The sequence below is a fragment of the Equus asinus genome, chromosome 9 (genome assembly GCF_041296235.1).
Source record: "Equus asinus isolate D_3611 breed Donkey chromosome 9, EquAss-T2T_v2, whole genome shotgun sequence".
Classification (NCBI taxonomy): Eukaryota; Metazoa; Chordata; class Mammalia; order Perissodactyla; family Equidae; genus Equus; species Equus asinus.
This window is the reverse complement of record NC_091798.1, coordinates 22,075,015-22,100,410: the sequence shown is the minus strand read 5'-3', so window position 1 is coordinate 22,100,410 and position 25,396 is coordinate 22,075,015. Positions and strand designations below refer to the sequence as shown.

At 40.5% G+C, this 25,396-nt stretch overlaps 1 protein-coding gene across 4 annotated transcripts in view; it reads left to right on the top strand.

Annotated features, from left to right (window-relative positions):
- The first annotated feature begins 1,227 nt into the window (after nucleotides 1-1,227).
- TTC1 (tetratricopeptide repeat domain 1) overlaps nucleotides 1,228-25,396 on the top strand; it is a 46,578-nt gene continuing 22,409 nt past the window's right edge. Inside the window, exons 1-3 of one of the 4 annotated variants that reach the window (XM_070517143.1) lie at nucleotides 1,228-1,358; nucleotides 2,419-2,783; nucleotides 24,951-25,011. In XM_070517143.1, the coding sequence (XP_070373244.1) occupies nucleotides 2,451-2,783; nucleotides 24,951-25,011 (394 nt within the window). In that variant the 5' untranslated portion in view covers nucleotides 1,228-1,358; nucleotides 2,419-2,450. Of the gene's footprint in view, nucleotides 1,566-2,418; nucleotides 2,784-24,950; nucleotides 25,012-25,396 lie in introns of all 4 variants that reach the window. The other 3 variants (XM_014842731.3, XM_044777720.2, XM_044777719.2) reach the window with 3 other exon arrangements.

Sequence of the window (25,396 nt, the reverse complement as noted above, 5' to 3'; positions counted from 1 at the left end):
ATTCTGATATATTTTTAATGGTTACTTTTAGTATATGAAAGCTCTTGACTTACACAAAAATACAACAGTAGGTATAACGTCATTCAGACAAAAATTCAAAAAACAAGTTTGATAACTTTTCTGAAAAAGTCTTTCTTAGCTATCTCTGCAATAGGTTCTGTGACTTACCGAAAATTAGCTAGTACTCTGCTGTCCTTGCTGGTCACCTGTCTGGCAACCTTACGGGATATCTGAATTCTGTATTTCCAGTGCAATGTCTGGGGTTGATAAATATTCAATAAACATTTCTTGAATTAATGTACAGGGCAACAGTTCGCTTTTGGTTTCAGGACCCCTTAACACTCTTAAAGATTTTTGAGGACCACAAAAAGCTTTTGTTTATGCAAGTCATACCTATCAATATTTACTGCATTAGAAAGTAGAACTGGGGCCGGCCGGGTGGCGCAGCGGTTAAGTTCGCATGTTCTGCTTTGGCGGCCCAGGGTTCACCGGTTTGGATCCCAGGTGCGGACATGGCACGGCTTGGCACTCCATGCTGTGGCAGGCGTCCCACATATAAAGTAGAGGAAGATGGGAACGGATGTTAGTGCAGGGCCAGGCTTCCTCAGCAAAAAAAGAGGACTGGCAGTAGTTAGCTCAGGGCTAATCTTCCTCAAAAAAAAAAAGTAGAACTGAAAAATTTTTAATATTTATTTATTAATTCCTTTAAGATAATAATACACCCATTATATGGTAAGATAAATAATCTTTTTATAAATAATAACTATATTTTCCAAAACGAAAAACATAAATAGTAAGAAGTGTGGCATTGTTCCACAGTTTTGCAACTCTCTAGCTTAACAGAAGACAGCTAGATTCTTATAACTCCTTCTGCACTCAGTGCATTGAATGACACATAGCCTCTGGAAAACCCCTGTACATTCATGACAGAAGGAGTATGGAAAAGGCAAATAGCAGCTTAGTAGTATTATGAAAACGATTTTGATATAGCGGTGGACTCCTTCAAAGATACACTTTGAGAACCATTTTTGGACAAGGTTGATGCTTCAGGATTCCCCTGTACGTTGGTAGCACGAGAGAGATCAGAGTGAAGGAGTAAAAGGAACACCATAGAAACAGCCTTTCTCTTTTCCTTTTTGCTCCTGTGCTGAGTAACGCAGTCTCACCGTAACCCAAGATGGCAACCGTCACTCATGTTTCATTCAGTACAATGACGTCACACAGCGACAGCGCTGTCCTGCCTCCCTGAGGATTCCACTACATTTCCCAGGATGCTTCGCCAACAGCGACGCCATTAGTCTGCGCCGACGGAAGTGCACTTGACCGAGCGGAAGTAGAGGATCTCACGGGCTAGAAAGGTGAAGACGAGAGGAGCCGTGAAGCTGTGAGTAGCCACCTGGGTTTGTCCCGTTGGCGGTGAGGGACGCAGCTAGAGGACAAACTTGGCAAGAGCGGGGTGGCCCTCCTTAACCCTAGGCCTCAAACTCCTGCGTTCTTCTACTAGATCTGGGCGCGGGGAAAACAAAACATTGCTGTAGAAGCGAAATCTCCGTATTAAGATCTTGGTATTTTTAAGTTTTCTTGGGAGGAGCTGGGGCGAGTTCGGGCTCTTGTCGCGACACAAGAGTCGTTGGCGTGATTTTGCTGCGACCAGAAGGGCGGGGCTGCTGCTCGTCTGACTCAGCTTCTGCAGCGGTGGTTCTCAATTGACTGATTAGAATCACCTAAGATGCCTTTTTAAAAATGCAGATGCCCTGGGCCGACTCCAGGCCAGTAAATCAGAATCTGTGGAGGATAAGATCTGGGCAGCAGTACTTGCTAGGCGTCCCGAGTGTTGTGTTGTACAGCCAGGGTTGAGAAGCGCGCTTTTAGTCCCTCATTCTGACCCCCACGGGGTTCCTGATTAGGACCACCTGCGTCAGGGCTCTCCTTCCGCTGTAACCTACGTGGGCCCTGCGTTGATGGTCACTGTGTTGGGACGGCCTGCATTTTCATCTCCACCAGAAACTTATTCTTGAGCTTCGTGTGGTGGTACTGGAGAGGCAGGCCCTAGTTTCTTCTTTATGACCTGGCTGTTCATCCTGAATAAAGATTAGAGCAGCTTCGTTTTTCTTGCATTGTTTTAGCTTCTGCATGTTTTTTGCTGCCCCGACAAAACGCGAGCAGTAGAAAGTGGAAGAGTCACATTAAAAATTGGTCTCTTTTGTCGCTTATAAGAAGTTCTGAAAGGGCTATTAGTTAAAATGATGCATTATTTATGGGCATATGATAAACCTATTTTATTTTAATAATGAATTCCAATAAAAAGTTAGAGTGTCTTTTGGGCTTCAATGCAGAAGTTTGTTTAGGTATGACAGATAGAAGTTTTTTTTTTTTAAATATAAGCACCCTTAAGTAACATGTTTTCCCTTTTCCCAGAGCTTCAGCTTCACCTCCCTCGCTGATTCAGCATGGGGGAGAAGTCAGAAAACTCTAGGATTCCAGAGGATCTGCTCAGTGATCTGAAAGTTACAGATCCCCAGGAAGCAGAGTGTGCTAGCGCTTCGGTTTCTAATCCTGAGGATCACCATTCCCAGAGCCACCTGCTCCGGGATGGTGAGGCCCATCCCCAGGAGGACCAGGAAGAAGAAGAGTGCTTTCATGACACCAGCACTTCATTTGAGGAGGAGGAGCCAGGAGTGGACAAGGCTGAGAACAAACCTGATGATGATGTGAATGCCTCTGAACTAGATGAAGAATATTTAGTAGAACTGGAAAAAAACATGCCAGATGAAGAGAAACAGGTAAATATTTTATTTATTCTGCTGGTCTGCCACGGGAACTGCTTTTTAAAGTAAATAAGTGTGGCTGATACTGTATCACAGACCACTTCATCTGTAGTAAAGAGTAACTTGCCCACCTGTGTCCTTATTGCTTTAACACTAATGGATCTGAGAGAAATCAGTAGCATGACAGGGAAGCATTGAGTGTGTCCGCTTAGCAAAGAATTTTCTATTTTGTTCTGTGAACTTTGAGTTCTTATCTTCATCTTGTGTAATTATTTTCTAATGTGTATACATAACTGTTAGCTTTTTTTCCAATGATTTTGTCTATGGTTGTCTGCTGAAATTCCTGTAATGAACATTTTTTTTCAGACGTTAGAATTATAATATGCTGCCTGTTTGTGTTAATCCTTTGTTAGCAAAATATCCTGGTGGTGGTTTGGTTACAGAGGGCAGTGACTGGGGCCTGTATCATTTACATAGTGTTCTCCAGGAACAGAAACATGTATGACAGTAGCTGTCCTTTGTTAAGCACCTGCAATGTGCCAGCCACTGAGCTTAAAATGCTACTTGTGTTTTCATTTAATCTTTTCATTTTATCTAACACACCTATGGGACATAAACTGTTCCCCATAAGAAAACAGAGCTTAGGGTGGGAAAGTAACTTGCTTAAGATCAAACATCTAATAAGTGGCAGAACTGATTCTCAAATCCAGATCTGTTTGATTCCAAAGCCAAAGTATAATAAAGAACTTAGTAAAAACAGCTCTCTTCCTGCAAAGCAGATACACTAATAAAATGAACAGTGTTCTGCTTCTTTGCCGCTGGGCCACATCCTTAACTGGGCAAGCCTTCACTTTTGGAGACAGAAGTCTTAGTGTCCTCCGCATAGCCTTCCTTCGGATCTCATAAGCAAGGTCATCTGAAGAGCTACCATAATATCTGTTTGTCTGCAGAGAACTTGAGTGAGGTTTGTAGCTTATGCCTCTGAGGAGCTCACTCGCTGAACAGATTGTGATAGATTGGTAACGGGCTGAGAGAATAAACCTGCAGTGTAACAGTGGGAGCAGGGAGGTGGTGTGAGATGGGAGGAGCATCCTCTGTCTCTCCTTAGGCATTTTCAGGATCAAATCTCTTGGTTTTAACTTGCACGTGTTAGCTTTTGTGCTCGTGTGTGCCACCGGAAGAGGAGAATAAAGGGCAGAAATGAGCCAAGTTCATAAACTACCTCAGCAGAGATGGCTCAGAAAATTAAATCAAGTACTGTTCGATAACATTAGGGAGATGATTTTCCAGAAAGTGAGCGTTTGGTTCAGCTTTCATATCACTAGTGCAGGCTTTTTAGAAACAATGATTAAACATCTGTTAAAATGTTAGCAATGCTTTTCTGATAGCTTAACATATTTCGCCCTGACATCATAGTGAATTTTCTACAGTGCCATCAGTCTGACAATTGAGCAGTTTGGTTCAAAGTGTTACATACTCTGCTCCTCATTCCCAATTTAGTAAAACTTTCTTTGTGTCTCCTGGCCAGGAAATCACATTTTACATTATATAAATATTTAAAATAATTATTTTTATTGCCTATAAATTGAACATTCTAAATAGCACAATACGTTTTAAACTTTTTTCCTTCCTTTAAAAAATTAGATATAATTTATTGACGTTGGAAGTGTTTAAGTTCTAATGTGTACAGTTCAGTGAGTTTTGACAACTGTACACACCTGTGTAACTCACGCCTCTATCAAGAACAGAACATTTTCATCATGCCAGAAACTCCCTTTGTGTGCTTCATGCTCATTCCTTCTCCCCCACCCCCACCAACCCAGGGAACCACTCTTCTGATTCCTATCCCACAGGTTGGTTTTCTCCTGTTCCAGACTTTTATATGAACATAATCACTTTTAAAATATAAACATTTTCAATTATTTTATATTTTGTAAATCAACCTATATGTTTTCGTAGGTTAATTTGAAAATTTATAACAATGTCTCATAGAAATAACATACTGCAGTGGTAGCCATTGTTGCTTTATAGATAATGTAAACCATTAACTCCACCGTAAGGAAACAACCTATGAGAATGCAGGCTACCTTTAGCTAATTGTGGTACTACGTTAATAGCTATTTTTATGCTGTTTTGATAAATATCTTTGTGAAATTATTAGGAAACCAGCAAAACAGATGAAGAAATGTCTCTTCTCTGCACATACAGTTTGCCTTTATAGGTCATCGGGAACAGCATATCTTTAAACTTGATTCTTTTAGAATAGACAAAGTTCAGATAATTCAACAACAAAAAAATAAACACAGGGGCCGGCCCCGTGGCCTAGTGGTTAAATTTGGCATGCTCTGCTTTGGTGGCTTGGGATCACTTCCCAGGCACCGACCTACACTACTTGGTGGCTATGCTGTAGCGGCGACCCACATAGAAAATAGAGGAAGACTAGCACAGATGTTAGCTCAGGGTGTATTTTCCTCAGCATAAATAAATAAATAAACACAAATGACCAAAAGAAATGTGAAAAGACTTTCAGCCTCACTAATAATTTTTAGATGCAAATTAAACACTATGTCTCATCTATCAGATCAGAACATTGATCTGATGTTGACAAGAAGGGGACATAGGTACTTATGTACTAATATTGGGAGTTTAAATTGCTCCATCATGTCAATAGGATACAGGTATCAAATTTTTATATAAACATTTCTTTAGACCAGGGCTGTCCATAGAACCTTCTGCAATGAGGGAATGTTCTAAATCTACACTGTCCAACACGGTAGTCACTGGCCATTGCTACCACATTTTAACAGTCATCTGGCTGTTGGACATTGCAAATATGGCTAGTACAACTGAGGAGCTGAATTTTTTAATTTTAGTTAATTTAATCATCTGTGGCTAGGAGTACCATATTGGACAGCATAGCTTTAAACCTCTGATTCTCTTCCAGTCTTTTATTTTAAGGAGGTTACTCAAGACATGCACAGATATATATAAAGATATGTTGCAGCATCATTCATAACTGTGGAAAACTAGAAATAATGTTCAACAGAGGGTATTAATTTAAACATTTTTGGCATATTTTTGCAGTAGTGTACAGTGCAATCATTAAAAAGAAAGAGGTGAATATTAGTATTGACATGGAAGAATGCCTGTGATGTAATGTTAAGTGAATTAAGCAGGTGTGATAATACGATTTGTAATAAGAAATGTATATTTGGGGGGCCAACCCTGTGGCCAAGTGGTTAAGTTTGCTCGCTCTGCTGCAGGCTGCCCAGTGTTTTGTCGGTTCAAATCCTGGGCGTGGACATGGCACCGCTCATCAGCCATGCTGAGGTGGTGTCCCACGTGCCACAACTAGAAGGACCCACAACTAAGAATATACAACTATGTGGGGGGGGCCACTTTGGGGAGAAAAAAAAAGAAATGTATATTTGGTGTTTGTCAAGTTCCTGGCATAGAATTCTTAACACTCTGAATTTACTAAGTGATAGGAGATAAAAGTGTGTTTTGTTATTCGTAACAAGCCCTTTTCAGCCACACCTGAGGTCATGTTAATGAGGTGACTTGTGGAAAGCTGGTAAGGATGAGGTCTGGTTGTCAGAGTTTGGAGCTTTCAGCCCCATCCCACTTCCAGCTCTAGGCGGGGAAGAGGGGCTGGAGATTGAGTTCATCACTAATGACCAATGATTTAATCAATCATGCTTACATAATAAGGCCTCCATAAAAACCCAAAAGGGTGGGGTTCACAGAGCTTCTGAGTTGGTGAACACTTGGAGGCGCTAGGTGGCTGACACACACAGAGGGCTTGGAAGCTCCGTGCTCCTTTCCATGTACCTTGCTCTATGCATCGCTTCCATCTGACTGTTTTGAGTTATATACTTTATAATAAACCAGTAAACTATTTTCCTGAGTTCTGTGAGCCTCTCTAGCAAATTAATCGAACGTGAGGAGAAGGTTGTGGGAATCTCCAATTTAGAGCCAATGGATCAAAAGCGGAGGTGACAGCCTGGACTTGGAGTTGGCATTCGAAGTGGGGCTGGGGTCAGTCGTGTGGGACTGAGCCTTTAACCTCTGGGATCTGACGCCGTCTCCAGGTAGATAGTGTCAGAATTAAGTTAAATTGTAGGATACCAGCTTGTGTCCGCTGTAGAGCTGGAGTTGCTTGGTCTGGGAGAAACTTGCACACCTCTGGTCACAGAGCTGTTCAGTGTGGGTTCTGAGAATAGAGGAGACACACAGGAGGTGTTTTCCCCTTACAGCAGGTTATAGAATAGTCAGTGATGATTCCTTTTAAGTTAAAAACCTGTGTGAAAATCTGTTTATACATAAAAGTTTGGAAGGATATACACCAAATTATGAAAAGTGAGTGGCTTTGAGGGGTGTGATTATTGGGGAATTCTCATTTATATTTAACATAATTTTGTAATATTTGCTTTTTTTTTTTTACGGTAAGCATGGATTACATTTATAGTCAACTACAAAAAATGTTATTCCACTTTGAGAATATAAATATGATTCTTTACAACCAGTATAGACTTTTTGCCCCCAAAAAAGCACATAAAGCTGACCTTTGAGAATTTGGGAAAGAAGTGCTATCCTAGGACCTATATATTTCTAAATGTTTCTCTTCGGGCAGAATCAAAATCACTAGCTAAATCTGTTATTCAAGCTGACTTGACTTGCCCTGTGGCTGAGAAGACAATCCAGGCTCAAGTGGAGTGCCAGTTTTCTGCAGAGCTCATAAATCAAGAGTATTGGAGGAGGAAGGCAGTTAAGATTTGGTAAAAATAGGCAAAATCTCTTAAGGAAAGCACTGCATTTGTGTGTGTGTGTTTCAGCAGCAAATCTTAACTATTTGTGAAGACTTCCATGTAGACACGACTACCGAAAGAAACGGGATTTTAGCTAACATTTGAGATGTACTAGATCTGCGACGCAAATAAGTGATTCTCAAAGGCTCCGCTGAGGTGAGGGACAGATCTGGCAGCAGATGAGAATTACTGCTATAGTAATTACTGCTGTAGTAATATTATGATACAAGGATGCTTATAGTATTGGGACCTGTAGAATATACTGCATCGTAGTGATGTTGATCCTGTAAGAGAATCACCTTTCATGGGCTACTTGTCACAGTGGAGTTTTTAGGCCTCGTGTATAAATTCTCTGGGTAATTCTTACACACAGTAAAGCTGGAGGACCACTGTCATGGGACCTTGCGCGTAGTCTTCCTTCATTAAATAGATGTTGAATAAATAGTATGCTTCTCTGTCATGAGAGCCAGTAATTGTTCTTAAAAGTTAGAGAGATTTTATCTCATTCATTTATTCAAGAAATATTTGCATATCTTCCACATGCCAGGCCTTGTTTGAGGCCCTTAGGGAGACAGTGGTAAACAAGACAGAAGGTTTCTCTTCTCTTACAGGTATATTCTAGTTGGGAGGTATGGAAGAAAATGCTAAGAGGAAGTGATGAAGGGATGGGGGTTGGAAGGATGAGGAAGACTACTTTATATTGAATGGTCAGGAAAGGCTTCTCTGGGAAGGTGGCATTTCAGCAGAGTTGGAGGGAAAAAGAAGTCAAATGTGTGCCAATCTGAGAGGGAAGTGTTGCATACAAGGGGGCCAGTTAGTATAAATGCCCTAAGACAGTTACAAACTTGGTGTACTCTTGGCATGCAAGGAATGGAAGGGCCAGTAGTTGGAGCATAGTGATTAAGGAAGACAGTGGAGTGAGGAAATAAGTGAGGCTCCAATAATGGAACACTTTGTGAGCCACGGTAAGAAATTTGAAGTTTTGAATAAGAAATTCCAAGCACATTGGGAAACAGACGGGTAATTTTAAGCCAGAGGAGAGATGGAAATTATTTATATTTTATTAAAGAGTATTCTGGGGCCCAGCCCGGTGGCATAGCAGTTAAGGTCTCACGTTCTGCTCTGGTGCTCTGGTTCGCCAGCTTGGATCCTGGGCACAGACCTAGCACCCACTCATCAACCATGCTGTGGTGGCATCCCACGCAAAAGAACTAGAAGGACTTACAGCTAAGATACAGAAATATGTACTGGGGCTTTGGGGAGAGGAAAAAAAAAGAGGGAGATTGACAACAGATGTTAGCTCAGGGCCAGTCTTCCTCAAACACACACAAAAAAGTGTTCTGGTTGTTGTGCAGAGAATGAAAGTCAGGGACATGGGTGGAACATTGAGACCAATTAGGGCCTAATGCAGTAACCCGGGCAAAGATGATAGTAGCTTGAACTGTGGATCAAGTGAAGAGAAGCAAATGATTTCAAGATACATTTGGAGGTAGAGTAGACAAAACATACTGGTGGATTCACTTTGGAGACTGGAGTGAGAAATTAGCCTGATTCCTTGGCTTCAGCTACTGGGTGGATGGTGATGCCCTTTACAGATACGGAGAAGATGGAGGAACTTTGAATTGTCAGGGCTTTGGTGATTAAATTCTTGCCCACAAGTGAAGGGGTTTTATTATTTGTAAGCCAAAATGCAGATCTGGTCGTTTTGATGGGTTTGCTCCCTGGTTGCCAGTTTTCTGTGCGTGGTATTCATTTACAAATAGATACATACATCCATACATTTAAGTAAGGGATACGAGAGTCTTGTGCTTGGTGGACATTGACTCAGAGCACATGGTTTCTTGGATTTTAAAACATTTTCCTTAGACTCTGAAAACATAAAGATTGTTCTTTCCTTTAAGGCTGTTTTATCTTTAACCAGGAACCATTATTGAAGTATTGGTTTATAACACAAGTTCTATATCAGTCCTTTTCCCATCTCTCTCATTTTTCCTAAATCCCACATTACTTAATCCTTTCGATTTCCATGTTTCTACTACCTCATTGCATTATTTTCATAATCTTATCAATGTTGTTGTAACAGTGGGCATGTTTACAGGGAAATTCTCTTTGTTGCAGCCAGAAAGTTTTCAGTAACTTTTCTTTCTTTCTTTCTTTTTCTGAGGAAGATTAGCCCTGAACTAACATCTGCTGCCATTCCTCTTTTTGCTGAGGAAGACTGGCCCTGCGCTAACATCCATGCCCATCTTCCTCTACTTATGTGTGGGATGCCTACCACAGCATGGCTTGCCAAGCAGTGCCATGTCCGCACTGGGGATCTGAACTGACGAACCCCAGGGCGCTGAAGCGGACCATGCACACTTAACTGCTGTGCCATCAGGCCAGCCCCTTTCAGTAACTTTTCTATAGTGGCTACGTATTCTGTTAACCTCATGAGAAAACCCTTTCTGCTTTGTCATTTACCTTTTATTTCATTTCTAATGGGCACTTGCCATATTTAATTTCTTAGAGTTTACCAGTATTGGGTTTAATGAATGCTGTTGACAAGTGATTAAATAAAATCCTAGAATTTAAGAACAGGAAGGGACCTTAGGTTTCTGATCCTGAGTTTAAACGGGAAATAAGGGTTGTTTACGCAACCCTTATTACTGAAGTTAGTGGGATACTAAAGTGGCATTCAGTGTTTCCTGTGTTCATTAACGAAGATCACTCTGTGTAGGTCAGTGATTCCCGAACTTTATTGTGCGTGGGAATCACAGGAAACTTATTAACCATGCAAAGCCCTGAGAAGTGTCTGATACTACAGACTTGTGTGGTACCCGCCAGGAATCTGCTCTGCTAACAAGCTTCCCAGTTCATGTTGATATTGATAGAACTGTGGCCACACTTTGGGAGACAGAGAGCCAGATTGACACGGATGACCAAGCTTCTGTTAACCTAAAAATAAAGAGCCCAGGTGAGAGGCAGTGAGGCGTTTATTTGGGGAATCAAAGAATTGCAATTCAGGGAACACAGATTCAGGTAGAAACCCAAATAGTGTCCCAATTACTGGAGAGGGGCTCAGGGTTTCCATGGGGAGAAAGGAGGATGAGGTGAGTTGTATTAAACAAGAGTTCATTGGTGCTAGATGAGGTAAGGCTAGGTTTATACTTCCTAGATTGGCTTGAGATTCAGTCTTAGGGCAAAAGGCTAGGCTTGTACTTCATTGATTGCTTAGTGATTCAGTCACCAGCAAAGTCTGATTTCATCAGTCCTTACAAACAGAATACTCTTGTCCTTACTGACTTCTTGGAATGTTGGTGGTTTGGTCCAGTTTAGAAGAGAGAGAAAACAGGAGACGTGCAAGGCAGTTCCTCTGAAATGGCTGCTCCAGCTCTATTTTCATGTGGCTCCACTCATGTCATCTTTCACTCTCCGAAAACAGGGAGCATTGACCTAGCCAGCATACTGCCTGCATCCAAACATCAGAAGGGATGTTTTCTTTTACCCTCATTTCTTTTACTAACAGGATGTGCATAAGGTCTAAAAAAGACTTGTTGGGCAGAATTTAAGCAGTACAGAAATAAGGAAGTTTATTTCTATTAAATTGATTTTGGGAAATAGAAGTTTCTGGATTAAAAAGCAAGGAAATATTTCCAAGATTAATTCCATAAGATCAGTCATCTTTCCTCCTAAGTGTTAGACTTAACGAGAGTCAGGTTCTAACTACAGCTGAAGTCCAGAGAGCCTCCCTCCAGACTCCCTGGAGGGCTTCTTAAAAAAAGCAAATGATGTCTGCTTGCAAAGAAAACAAAACTGAAACTTTTGTTTCCTTTTTAGTGGTAAAGAACTCGGTTCAGAATAATTTGTATGACTGGGGTGCCTAGCCCTTCCCCTGTGTAGTTTTCTCATCCCACCTAGATAGGACTGAAGTAGAAAGACTCTGCGTCTGCCTGTGTTTTCCAGCCCTGTAGCATGTATGTCACTTTTTTTCACTTTCCTTTTTATGGAGCTGTGATTGATCTCTGAGTGCTGTGCTTCGCTTCAAACTTTATGCCAATTTTTTTTTTTGAGGAAGATTATCCCTGAGCTAACTGCTGCCAATCCTCCTCTTTTTGCTGAGGAAGACTGGCCCTGCACTAACATCGGGGCCCATCTTCCTCTACTTTATATGTGGGACGCCTACCACAGCATGGCGTGCCAAGCGGTGCCATGTCCACACCTGGGATCCAAACCAGCGAACCCCAGGCCACTGAGAAGCAGAACATGTGAACTTAACCGCTGCGCCACCGGACTGGCCCCTATGCCAAGTTTTATTTTGTGGCAAATTACAAAGCTGCTGATAGATTTGCAGTAAGGAAATTCACTTGCTGGTGTGAATCTCTTGGTTTTCTCTCTGTTAAACACGTGCTCACTGCAGGATTATTTAATTGAGAGAGTATTAATGCAGGTTTTTATCATTTAATGATGATAGAAGGGATTTACACTTGTAAGCTCCAAGTCAAGTGTGTTATGTTGTATTTGCTGACGTAAAATATAAGGAATACTCCTTGTCAGCCACTGCACTGAGAGGGTCTCGGGTGGAGAGTGGTTGTTTTATGGTTAATAAGGCGATAGAGGAGCACCTTCTGACATTTTTGCCAGGTTACACCAAGATTTAAAGTCGGATCAGCTGGAGTTTGCTAGGATTTTGAGTCACAGGAGGCCTTTCCTCACACTGAGGTTCAAGTAGAATTCACTATGCTTTCTTCTAGTACTTTTATGGTTTCACTTTTACTTTTAGATCTCCAGTCCACTTAGAATTTATTCTTGTGTATGGTGTGACATATAGATCTAATTTTATCTCTTTCCAAATGACTACCAAGTTGTCCCAGCACCATTTTTTTTAAGTCCATTTTTGCCTCAGTGATCTAGCTAAATTTTAATATCAGCTAAGACCAAGTTTGTATCCTTTTCCAAATGCTCACCTTCACCTGTTTGTCAGATTATCATTTAAAACCTAAGTTAAGCTTATGGTGGCATCATTTATCAAAACCACCTCATTTAGATGCAGATTAGCCCACCTTTCGGAGATCTGCATGGTGATAAAATTTTAAAATAACTGGAGAATTGATTAGTTTAAGAAGTATAGAAACGTGCTGTTGAGATGGTTTTCTATGATATATTTCGAAGTTCTTTCATCTTTAAGAAAGTATAAGGGCTGGCTCCATGGCCGAGTGCTTAAGTTCACATGCTCTGCTTTGGCGGCGTGGCGGCGCAGGGTTTTGCCAGTTCGGATCCTGGGGGCGCAGACATGGCACAGCTCATCAGGCCATGCTGAGACATATGGCACAACCAGAAGGACCCGCAACTAGAATATACAACTATGTACTGGGGGGGCTTTGGGAAGAAGGAGAAAAAGGAGAAAAAAGATTGGCAATAGATGTTAGCTCAGGGCCAATCTTTTAAAAAAACAGTATAGTTCCCATGTCATGTGAAATTATGTTACCCTGTGATCCAAGAAAATATTCCCTGGAAAATAGAATAAACTAAAAGATCTGAGGATCTCTGTGTGTGTGAGGGCAAAGAATAGATTTTAAACACTTGCAAATTGAATTGGTCCGTCTGCAAGGAATCTGTTTTGCTAAGTCAGTGGAAAATGACCTTGGATTAACTATAGAAGAAAAACCTAAGACCTGTGGTTCAAGCCCTGGAGTCAGTGAAGCAGAGGTTTATTTTTAACATAGGTCTCAAAATGACTATAGATCAGATCTCTGGAACTGCATGACATGTTCTGGAACAGTGTCATCCTCTTTTCAAGTGCCCTAATTCTTGATAGCAAGGGAATTAAAAATTACTTTTTCTTTAGGCCTATGGAACATGTTAGCTCTGTGCTTACCTTTTTACAGCATTTTCTGTGCCTTACTCAATTACTTCTTCTTGCAAAGAATTCCTTATTTCCACACCTGTGGAAGACAGTACAGTCTTGTGGTTAAAAGCTTGGAAGGTTAGACAGATCTTCCCTAGTTCTGTCATTTAACTTGGTGTAAAGTGGGATAATGATAGTACCTATATCAGAAAGTCACTGTAAGGATTAAATGACTAGCACAGGGACCGGCCCTGTCACTGAGCAGTTAAGTTCACATGCTCTGCTTTGGTGGCCCAAGGGTTTTTCTGGTTTGGATCCTAGGCGAGGACATGGCACCTCTCATCAGGCCATGCTGAGATGGCGTCCCACATGCCACAGCTAGAAGGACCCACAACAAAAATATACAACTATGTACTGGGGGGATTTGGGAATAAAAAAACAGGAAAAAAAATGACTAGCACATAAAGGCAATCAGAAAGTGTTAGTTATAGCTGTTAAGTCAAAATTCACCATGAGTGTAGACCAAAAAATACCTAGGGATCTGGAACCTCTAAGATTTCTTAAAAGTCATTTTGGACACATTTCCCCCAAGGTGGCAGGCATAAATGAATTCTATAATTTTTGGAAATACGCTAACCTCAGTCAATTATCCATAAATTATCCTTCGAGTTAATTTATGAAGAACCAATTGAATGTTTGGCTGAGGATGTGGGGTCAGGGGTGAAAGGTAGGGATTAAGAATTTGGAGGGAGCACATGGGAAGCTTTTGAGATTCTGGCAATTTGTTCTCTTTCTTACTTCATCTGAGTGGTAGCTATGTGGATATAAGTTTTACAACGTGTTAAGCTGTGCTTCGTCTTGTGTATGTTTCTCCATGTTTATTTCTGATTCTGTCAATTTCTGATATAGTGAGATATTGAAATCTCTAATAATTGATGTTGGATTGTCTAATCCTTTGGATTCTGTCATTTTTTTCTTTATTATGTAACTGCTGTTAGATGCATATTCATTTATAACATTTTTTTGATTTATTGATGTTTTTATCATCATGAAATATCCTTTTTTTTGTCTCTAGTAGTATTTATTGTTTTAAAGCCTATTTTATCTGATATTACCATAGGCACTGCTGTAGTCTGAATGTTTTTGTCCCCCCAAAATTTATATCTTGAAAACTAACTCCCAGTGTGGTGATAGTAAAAAACGAAACTTTTGGGAAGTGATTAGGTCATGAAGGTGGAGCCCTCATGAGTGGGATTAGTGCCCTGATCAAAGACTGAAGAGAGCTCCCTTGACCATTCTGCCATGTGAGGTTATAGCTAGAAGATCCCTATGAACTGGGAATCAGGTTTCCACCAGGTGATGCTGAATCTGCTTTCACCTTGATCTTGGACTTACTCGCTTCCAGAACTGTGAGAAATGAATGTTTGTTGGTTATAGGACACCCAGTTTATGTACTTTTTGTGATAACAGCCTGAACTAAGACCACCACTCTCCTCTCTTATGGTTATTGTTTGCATAGTATATATTTTTTCATCTTTTTACGTTCAGCCTATTTGTGTCTTTGAATCTAGAGTGTGTCTTGTAGGCAGCATATGGATGGATCTTCTTAAATCCAGTCTGACAACCTCTGCTGTTTGATTGGGATGTTTAGTCCATTCACATTTAATGTGCTTATTGATATGGTTGAATTTACATCAGCCATTTTATCTTCTACATGTCTCTCGTATCTTTTTTTATTCCTGTTTCTAACTTTTACTGCCTTCTTCTGTGTTAGATCATTTTTTTGATCTAACAAATGTGTGCTATTTTAATATTTCTAATTTTTTAACTATTTCTTAACTAAATTTCCTTAGTGGTTGCTGTATGGATTGCATTATTCATCTTATTACAATCTACTTTAGTTTAATACTATATAATTCCAGTAAAAGATAGAAAGTTTGCTGCAATATAGCTTCATTTCCTTTCCCCTCTTTTGTGCCCCCATTGTCATATACATTATATCAATATGTGTTGCAAACCCGACCATATAGTGTCATAATTGCCATCTTATATAATCTGTCTTTTAAAGAAATCAAGAGAAGAGAGAAAATAATATATTTATAGAGCTTTTTTTGTATTTACCATTTCTTTTCTTTTCTTTTTTTTTTTTTTTGAGGAAGATTAGCCCTCAGCTAACTACTGCCAGTCCTCCTCTTTTTGCTGAGGAAGTCTGGCTCTGAGCTAACATCCGTGCCCATCTTCCTCTAGTTTATACGTGGGACGCCTACCACAGCATGGCTGCCAAGCAGAACCAGCGAACCTCGGGCCGCCGAGAATCGGAACGTGCGAACTTAACCGCTGCGCCACCGGGCCGGCCCCTGTTTTTACCATTTCTAATGCTTTTCATTTCTTCATGTAGATTTGAGTTATCATCTGGTATCATTTCCTTTCAGTCCAAAGGATTTCCTTTAGTATGTCTTGTAAGGCAGGTTTGGTAGCGGTAATTTCTGTCTTTATCTGTAAACATCTTCATTTTGCCTTCATTTTGAGGTATGATTTTGCTAAATATCTAATTCTTGGTTGACAATTTTTTTCTTTCACCATTTTGAATATGTCATCACACTGCCTCTAGTCTCCATTGTTTCTGGTGAGAAATCAGATCTTAATAGTTTTGTTGTTCTCCTATTCCTGACAAGGTTTTTTTTTCTTGTTGCTTTCAGATTTTCTCTTTGTCTTTGCTTTTCAACAGCTTGACTCTCTTGTCTCTAGATATAGATCTGTGTACTTGGAGTTCACGAAGCTTAGATCTTTAGATTAACATTTTTCATCAGAATTTAGAAGTTTTTAGCCTTTGTTTCTTCAAATACTGTTCTGTTTTTTCTCTCTTCTCTTCCTCTGGGACACCTATCACATATATTGTTAGGGCTCTGTTCATTTTTCCATCTTTTTTCTGCTCTCAGTTCTTCAGATTGGATGTCTCTGCTCTAACTTTGTTTATTTCTCATGCCAATTCAAATCTGCTGTTGAGCCTCTATGAATTTTTTGTTTTAGTTATTGAACTTTTCAAGTTTTTAAAATCATTGTCATTGTACTCTCATTTAAGTCTTTAAACACAATTTCCTTTAGTTCTTTGAATTTTTTTTTTTTGAGGAAGATTAGCCCTGAGCTAACGACTGCCAATCCTCTTTTTGCTGAGGAAGACTGGCCCTGAGCTAACATCTATACCCATCTTCCTCTACTTTATATGTGGGATGCCTACCACAGCATGGCTTTTGCCAAGCAGTGCCATGTCTGCACTCGGGATCCGAACCAGCGAACCCCGGGCCACTGAGAAGTGGAACGTGTGCACTTAACCGCTGCACCACAGGCCAGCCCAACATTTTTGTTTATAGCTGCTTTCAAGTCTTTGCTAGATCTAATATCTGTGAATACTCAGATGTTTCTATTGACTGCTTTTTCCCGCCGACTTGTGGGTCAAACTTTCCTGTCTCTGCATCTCTTATAATTTTTTGTTGAAATTGGACATTTTAAGTAATATTGTAGCAACTCTGGATTCTGACCTCTTCTCTTCCCTGCCAATTATTATGTTGTTGCTCTTTTGTCTGTCTACTTATTTGTTTAGTAATTTATCTTGACTTAAGCTGTGTGATGCATTTCCCTTGGAGTATGTGGCCACTGATGGCTCTGCTCAGTTGAGTATTGTTTTTATTTTTAAGTCAGGCTTACTTGGGGTTGCTCCTGTTTCTGCATGACTTAGTGGTCAGCCAATAACTGGTCAGAGATTATGTTCAGACACTTCAAACCAATAAGGCTTTCACCTGCTGTCAGTGGATCCGTGTGTGGGTTTAGAAGTGTATTCCAAGTTTAGGCAGTTTTCAAGTCTGCCCCAGCTGGACCCTCTTGTGTCTACATGTGCAGAACCTCCTGACTGGGTGAGGATTTGTGAAGAGCTGCAGCCCTCTCCACCGTTCCCAAGCATGTACACCATCTCCAGTCAGCCAGGGATATTTGAAGAGCTTAGCAAGCACCTCTGTGACTGTCTCTTATATCTTTTGTTACGTTTCTGTCTGGTCCCTGGATCCCTTGTTTGCACAACTAGAACTGCAACCCTAGATTAGTTGAACCTCTGACCTTCCCCGTTTGCTTGCTACTTATTGCTAACACCACTGGGCGTGGATTATTCTGCCTTCTGCTCTGAATCAGGGCAGCCTCCTCCAGCAGTGAAACGGCTGGTTATTTACAGCCTACGTTGCTCTGTTAGAACTACCATGTCAAATGATGGGAGGAAGAAGGGGAGCAGTCCTTAGCAAGTACGCCACAGTTTTCCATGCCTCTTTCCTAAAGTTCAGTAGTTTTTCATGAATAAATGTTACTCACTTTTTTGTAAGCCTTTAGTCAATTCCCAGAACACTGAAATGGTGGTTTATTATTATTTTATCCAGTTTTATGGTTGCTTTTAGGTTAGAGGATTTGGCAGCCTCCTCACTTCACTACATCAGAAGTTCCACCTAATATTGAGTTTTGAACTGTGGAAATATTTTACACATTCAGATATTAAAATTAAATCAGAAAGGATGAGGAAAAAATCAAGCCTTAAAATGAATTGCAAACAGACACAAATTAATGCAACTGTATCAAATTGGTTACATAGAGAAAATATTTCCAGTAACTTTGGACACAGCACTCTGGCTGTAAACCCTTAATAGGATAGACTCTAAAGTCTGAAAGAACGGCAGTGAAATCTTGAACTCTACATAGTAGGTTCTTTATAGATAGTGATATTCGTATAGTAATTTTGAAACTTTTTTGTTTATTGTAGGATAGAGCAAATGAGTAAATATATTGCTGTTGTGGGAAACCAGAGTTTTCACTGTGGAAAAGGTGAGGAAGAATCCTGTGGTGTGCCCTTGTATGAATATATACAAGATTTCACTTGTATGTGTTCCTTGACTCGTGAGATGATTATTTTGTTTTTTTAAGATGTATTTCCTGTTGTTCTTCACTGGGGGGGCCTAAAAGCAGTGGCTCCCTAGTAACAGTGAACATACTAGCACCCAGATCTTTGTTTCTAAATACCATTGTCCACTGAAAGGACCCAGGATTCCTTGGAGAAATGGCTGATTCCAGGTCTGGGGCAGGCAGAGTATAAACTATTGCACCTGGAATATAATGTACACCTGCAGGAAAGTCCGCCCCTAGGGGGACAGACCCAGGCAAAGGCCCGTGCAGATCCTGGAAGTGGGCTAGGGAGACTTAGGGAGGAAATCCTGGAGTACGGTCTAAGCCGGCCCCACAGGAGGAAGGGTGGGGTCAGAAGAGGGCCTTGACAGGGGCCCCTCTGCCCAGTCTAAAGGCAGCTCCACAACCCATGAAACCATTTAAGCAGTAAGTAACTTTCCTGATTTTTTGCAATGCTTTTATTATCTTATTTTTTTTTAATTAACCTGTGAGGCAGAATTGACTTCCCAAGTTAGAGGCATTATGTACAGTCTGTATTCAAAGGAAGATCGTGTGGGGAAAGAAGTGAAAGGTGGCCCTGGGGTGGAGATATGGTTTGTGCTAGACTTTGAAAACAGGAAAATTTGGTTTAGGTAGTTGGGAGGAGGATATGGAAGAGAAAGAAGGGCATTCCAAGGTGAGAATGGAGAATAAGCATGCTGAGTTTTGAGAGACAATAAAGAGCTCAGACTGTCTAGGAGAGAGCATTTGTGTTGGTAGTAATGGGAGATAGGGTTGAGTAGGTTAGAAATTTGATGTAGTGTAAATAAGAGACTTCTGAACTCTGATTTTCTTAGCTGTAAAAGTGATCGTTAAATACCTCCATGCCCACCTCTCAGAATTGTCTTGAAAAGCAAATGAGCTAATGTGTGTGACAACAGATTTTAAGCAATGAAATGCTATACTGGTATAGGTTATGTTGAACTTTGAATACCAGGCTGAAAAGTTTGCAGTTGTGGTAATAACTGTTGAAATAAACTCCATTTGTCAAGGGCATTGTCTCTTTGGGATTTTCCTTGGCAGTTCCTGTGATGATTTACTGTGCAGAATAATGTGACTATTTCCGCCTGAGTTTTCAGTGATGGGGAGGAGTACTGAGTAAAGAGGCCTGTAAAATTTCTTTGGTTCCTGTTCTTACGGAAATATCATTCTGGAGCAGATGATTCCCTATGACGCCTCTCTGGAATGTGTTCAAAGGCATTGTGGAGGCATGTGAGAGGGCTCTTAACCACATTAGCCCAGAACCTGGAAAGCTTTGCACCTGGTGCTGCAGAATATCAGTATTACCAGCTGCTTTATGTGTGAATGTACTTGGCACTTAGCATGCTAAGTAAGACACATACACGATATCATCTGTCCTTGGTTTCCAGTGACCTAACACAGTACACGTGCCATCCTTTGGAGAAAGAGTGTGTTCCGGCAGCAGAATAAACCCTGGTCTTTGTACTGGGATCAAGTGAGTCTGTTGGCACAGCTGGGAGGTAGTGCAGCTCTCTCCTCAAAGTGCTATTTTTAGCTGTTTCCAAGGAGATGTTCAGCAGGATAATGATAATTGTGTTAATCCTCAGTTTACACAGTCTGTGGAAGCAGTGGCTCTTTTCCAGTTTTATTGCTTAATGAGTTACTGAGTTGTGATTTATCTGCCAAAAAATAAAATGCCTTCCTCAGAATAATTGGCCGTAGAATTATGTTCTGGAGCACTTCTCTGTACCAGTGCAACTTTTAGTCCTAGTTGTAAAGACATCGTGAGCTTTTCTCGGGCTGGCTGCTCAGGTTGGGCCTTATCAGTAACTCCTTCTGGGTGTATCTTGGATTTAGGCTTTGCCCATTGGGATCTTAATGTTCTAGATTTACCAAAGAATGGTTAAATTCCTAACACACACACACACACACACACACACACACACTCACTCTCACTCACACTCTCTCCCTCTCTCCCTCTCTCCCTCTCTCCCTCTCTCCCTCTCTCCCTCTCTCTTTCTTCACAAGAGCCTGTGTGATTCATCTGTGTTCATAGAACATGCGTGATGAGTTGGCACTGGAGAGCCGAGTATACATCAGAAAGTAGCTTAAAATTGGAGCTAACACAGAGGAGGTTGAAAATTCTTAAAGGATGGGCATTAAATTCTAGTAACTTAACGTGCTGCCTTTCTCTAAAGAATTTTTGTTTTTGAAATAACTTCTTTTTAATATATTAAAGAACTTTAAGACCTGTGGTGCATTTATTCATATGATCATATAATTTTCTCTTTTAACTTATTAACAGGCTACCGTGCATTAATATATTTTCTAATGTGAAACCAACTTTTCATTTCACTGCTAGAACTTTATTGGCCAGTGATGCATGGTGTGTGTGAATTTAAAATTGATTGAATTAATTCACTAATATTTATAGGGTTTTAATTTTACCTTAATTCAAGTTGTTTTATAATTTTATTTATTTTTTTAATACCCCCTTCACTCTTTTATCTTACCCTCTAGCCCCTGCCTCTGGCAACCACCAATCTGTTCTATGTGTGAGTATGGTTTTTTGTTTCTGTTTTTTGGGTTTTTTTTTTAAGATTCCACACATAAGAGAGATTACTCAGTGTGTGTCTTTCTCTGACATATTTCCCTTAGCTTAATGCCCTCAGTGTCCCTCTGTGTTGTCACAGTGGCAAGATTTCATTCTTTTTTTATGGCTAAATAATATTCCCCTGTTTGTGTGTGTGTGGGTGTGTGTGTTTCCTTATCCATTCATCCATCAGTGGACACTTACATTGTTTCCTATCTTGGCTATTGTAAGTAATGCTGCAGAGACCATGGGGATGCATATATCTTTTTGAGTTAGTGTTTTCATTTTCTTCAGATAAATTCCCAGAAGTGGAATTGCTGGATCATACACTGGTTCTATTTTTAACTTTTTCAGGAACCTCCCTACAGTTTCCCATAGTGGCTGCACCAGTTTACATTCCTACCAACAGTGCAACAAGAGCTCCCTTATCTCCACATCCTCGCCAAAACTTGTTAGTTCTTGTCTTTTTTATAATAGCCATTCTAACAAGTATGAGGCGATATCTCATTGTAGTTTTGATTTGCATTTCCCTGATGATTAATGCTTTTAAACACCTTTTCATGTACCGGTTGGCCATCTGTGTGTCTTCTTTGGAAAAATATCTATTCAGATCTTCTGCCTGCTTTTTAATCTGATTGGATTTTTGTTTGTTTGGTTTTGGTTTTGTTTTTTTTGCTATTAAGTAGTTTGAATTCTTTATATATTTTGGATATTAACCCCTTATTGGGTATATGGTCTGCAAATACTTTCTCCAATTCAGTATTTTCATTTTGTTGATGTTTTCTTTTGCTGTACAGAAACTTTTTAATTTGATGTAGTCCCACTTGTTTATTTTTGCTTTTATTGCCTTTGCTTTTAGTGTCAGATTCAGAAAATTATCACCAAGACCTATGTTAAGGAGCTTACTGCCTACGTTTTTTTCTGGGAGTTTTGTTTCAGGTCTCATGTTCAAGTCTTTAATCCATTTTGAGTTAATTTTTGTGTGTGGTCTAAGATAGTGGTCTAGTTTCATTCTTTTGCGCATGGCTGTCCAGTTTTCCCAACACCATTTATTGAAGAGACTGTCCTTTCCCCATTGTATAGTCTTGGCTCCTTTGTTGTAAATTAATTGACCATATATGTGTGGGTTTATTTCTGGGCTCTCTATTCTGCTCCATTGATCTATTTGTCTGTTTTTATGCCAATACCATACTGTTTTAATTACTAAGCTTTGTAAAATAGCTTGAGATCATGGAGCGTGATGCCTCCAGCTTTGTTCTTTCTCAGGGTTGCTTTGGCTATTCAGAGCTGAAACAACTTTTAACTGGATTTGTTAGGGACTTTGCTTAGCTTCCAGCATGCAAACCCCCCTTCCTATTTGGAGGAATTCTCCCGTGTTGTAATCTTGTTGAGTGGCAGTACCCCATGTCCCTCCCTCCATTCTCTGACAGCTGATGCATATGACCTATGCTTGGCTCATTGGATGCTTCCGACCAAGGCTTTGAATCTGGATCTGGGCAAGGAAAAGGGAATGGTTAGGATTTATTTGCTATTACAGCCCTGTCTCGTCCAGACTCTTCCACTAAAAGACATTTAATGCTTTCTTGCTTCTTGACTTAACAAAGCTGCCTTGAGTCCTGCCTGTTTTCTAAGTCCATATTTTAGGCCTCTGATTGATTCCGTGAGCCCCCGGTATCTTTCCAGTAAATCTGCCCTTCTAAAATTTTTTGCCTAAAATAGACAGTCTGTTTGCTTGCATCCAAAAATCCTAACCAATACGATAGAGAACATTATGATCCAAGGACCTCCCTTCTGGGTAGTACTAAGTAAACGTGGCCACATTCTTATATTTTGATACCCATCACCACCATGCACGCTCTGCTGCGGCGGCCCAGGGTTTCGCTGGTTCGGATCCTGGGCGAGGACGTGGCACCACTCATCAGGCCACGCTGAGGCGGCATCCCACATGCCACAACTAGAAGGACCCACAACTAAAAATACACAACTATGTACCAGGGGGCTTTGGGGAGAAAAAGGAAAAATGAAAATCTTTAAAAAAAAAAAAAAACGAATAACTCTCCTTCAGATATCTTAAAATGAATTGTTATTGTATCTGCTGTACGTCTAACACTTAGTAGATACCATAAGTATTAGATTAAATTTATACCTACCTTTTCCTTTCTTTATTGAGATTCATCAAGTGCTCTCTTTCATCCAGAGGATAATAATAGGGTGTTTGGGAAGCACCCTGGTCTCAACAGCATATTTGCAAATCCTCTTCAGAGAGAAAATATTTTACTTTGGTTCCTAATCTTGGAGTATAATTGTTTAGGCTCCAGGCTTCTCCTATGCATGAAATACACTGCTAACTGTATTTCCTCCCTTTGAAGTTTTTATTTAGTCAGAAGCTTCAAGAATGAAGAAGGGGATTTTTCGAGATTCTGTGCTTTAAAAAAAGAAAAAAGTGCTGTCGAAAGGTGGCATGCAGGGGCCAAGCCCTGTGGCATAGTGGTTAAGTGCGCACACTTGGTTTCAGTGGCCTGGGGTTCACTGATTCAGATCCTCTGCACAGAGCTACACACCGCTCATCAACCCATGCTGTGGCAGCGTCCCATGTCCAAAAGTAGAGGAAGATTGGCAACAGATGTCAGCTCAGGGTCAATCGTCCTTATCAAAAAAAAAACAAACAAAAAAATGGTGGCAGGCAGCAGCCGCTTCTCCCAATTCTGCTTGTGCCAGCCGTATTGCTAAGATGTACAGGGCTGGAAGCCCATAAGAACTCAGTACATGTCATCTTTGCTCTGCAGAACATTCACTCTGCCTTTCAGTTTGATGGATGCTTAGCCATTTGTGAATTTCTGAGTTGCTAGAAGAAGCCAAAAAGAGAGAGATTTACCTGGGTTCCTTCAAATTTCCCTGTGTTAGCCTACTAACAGCATACTGCCCCAATCCTGCACACGAGGCTCATCTCCCATAATGCACTCTGCCAGCATGCTGTATGTCTCCTACGTGACATGAACCATAATTATAGTTAAATAAGTATTAAATCACTTATTTTACAGAAAAATAGTAGCTCATATTTATTGAGCCCTTATTTGCCACTCACTGTACTGGGAGATTTACATATGTTATTATGTTAATCCATAAAATTATTAAAGCCTTATTTTTCAGATGAAGAAACTAAGGCTCAGAAAGAACTGAAACTTGTCCAAGATATGCAGTTAATAAGTAACAGATCCGGGGGCTGGCCCCATGGCCGAGTGGTTAAGTTTGCGCGCTCCACTGCAGGCGGCCCAGTGTTTCGTTGGTTTGAATCCTGGGCGCTGACATGGCACTGCTCATCAAACCACGCTGAGGCAGCGTCCCATATGCCACAAATAGAAGGACCCACAACAAAGAATATGCAGCCATGTACCAGGGGGCTTTGGGGAGAAAAAGGAAAAAATAAAATCTTTAAAAATAAAATAAATAAATAAGTAACAGATTCAGAATTTGAATTTATAATGGTATGCATACCAGTGGGTATGTTGTTTAGTTTTGTTTTGAGTAAATAGAAATTAAATGATACCTGAATTACCATTCCAAGCAAAGGAAAGAAACATAGAACACCTAGGTTTTGTATTTTAGACATCAAGAATGAGATTGATGATAACCAGAGGGTCATGTGTTTTTCTCTGTATCTATTTGAGATTTAGATAAAACTGACCCAAAACTTGAGTTGCTGGGGCCGGCCCCGTGGCCGAGTAGTTAAGTTCACGTGCTCTGCTTCAGCAGCCCGGGATTTCACCAATTGGATCCTGAGCGCGAATCTACACACAGCTCATCAGGCCGTGCTGAGGCAGCGTCCCACAAGCACAACCAGAAGGACCTACAACTAGAATACACAACTGTGTACTGGGGGGCTTTGGGGAGAAGAAGAAGAAGGGGAAAAAAACGTTGAGTTGCTGCCTATTAACCTAATATGTAAAGAAAGCTGACCTTTTTGTTCACTTAGAATAATATTGTGAGAAATTATGTAATTCTCTGATCTCTTTCAGAAAAGAAGAGAAGAGAGCACTAGACTAAAAGAAGAGGGAAATGAGCAGTTTAAGAAAGGAGGTAAGATAACTGTTTCAGCGCTAATATCTGGTCATCTTGACTCCTCGTTCTTTTTTAGAGTCTGAAGAAACACCAAAGAACGTTTAGAAACAACTGGCAAACCTCAACTGCTAACAGTACAGCATTGCCTCCCAACGCCTTGGAGTTCTGTTTTTTCTTCACCAGGCCCAACTTGTTCTCAACCGACAGTGACCAATTACGATGTGTCTCTTGGCACAGGCATAGTTTTTCTTTTCTATAATCTGCTATCTGTATATCTAGAAATTAGGAGGAAGAACTCTTCAGCTATTGCTTTGGAAAACTCTAACCTGGAATAAAAGGCTGTTTGTTGCCTTGCTGTACAAACAGGGTCCCCGTTCCTCGTTTGCAGCCCTGCTGAAACACT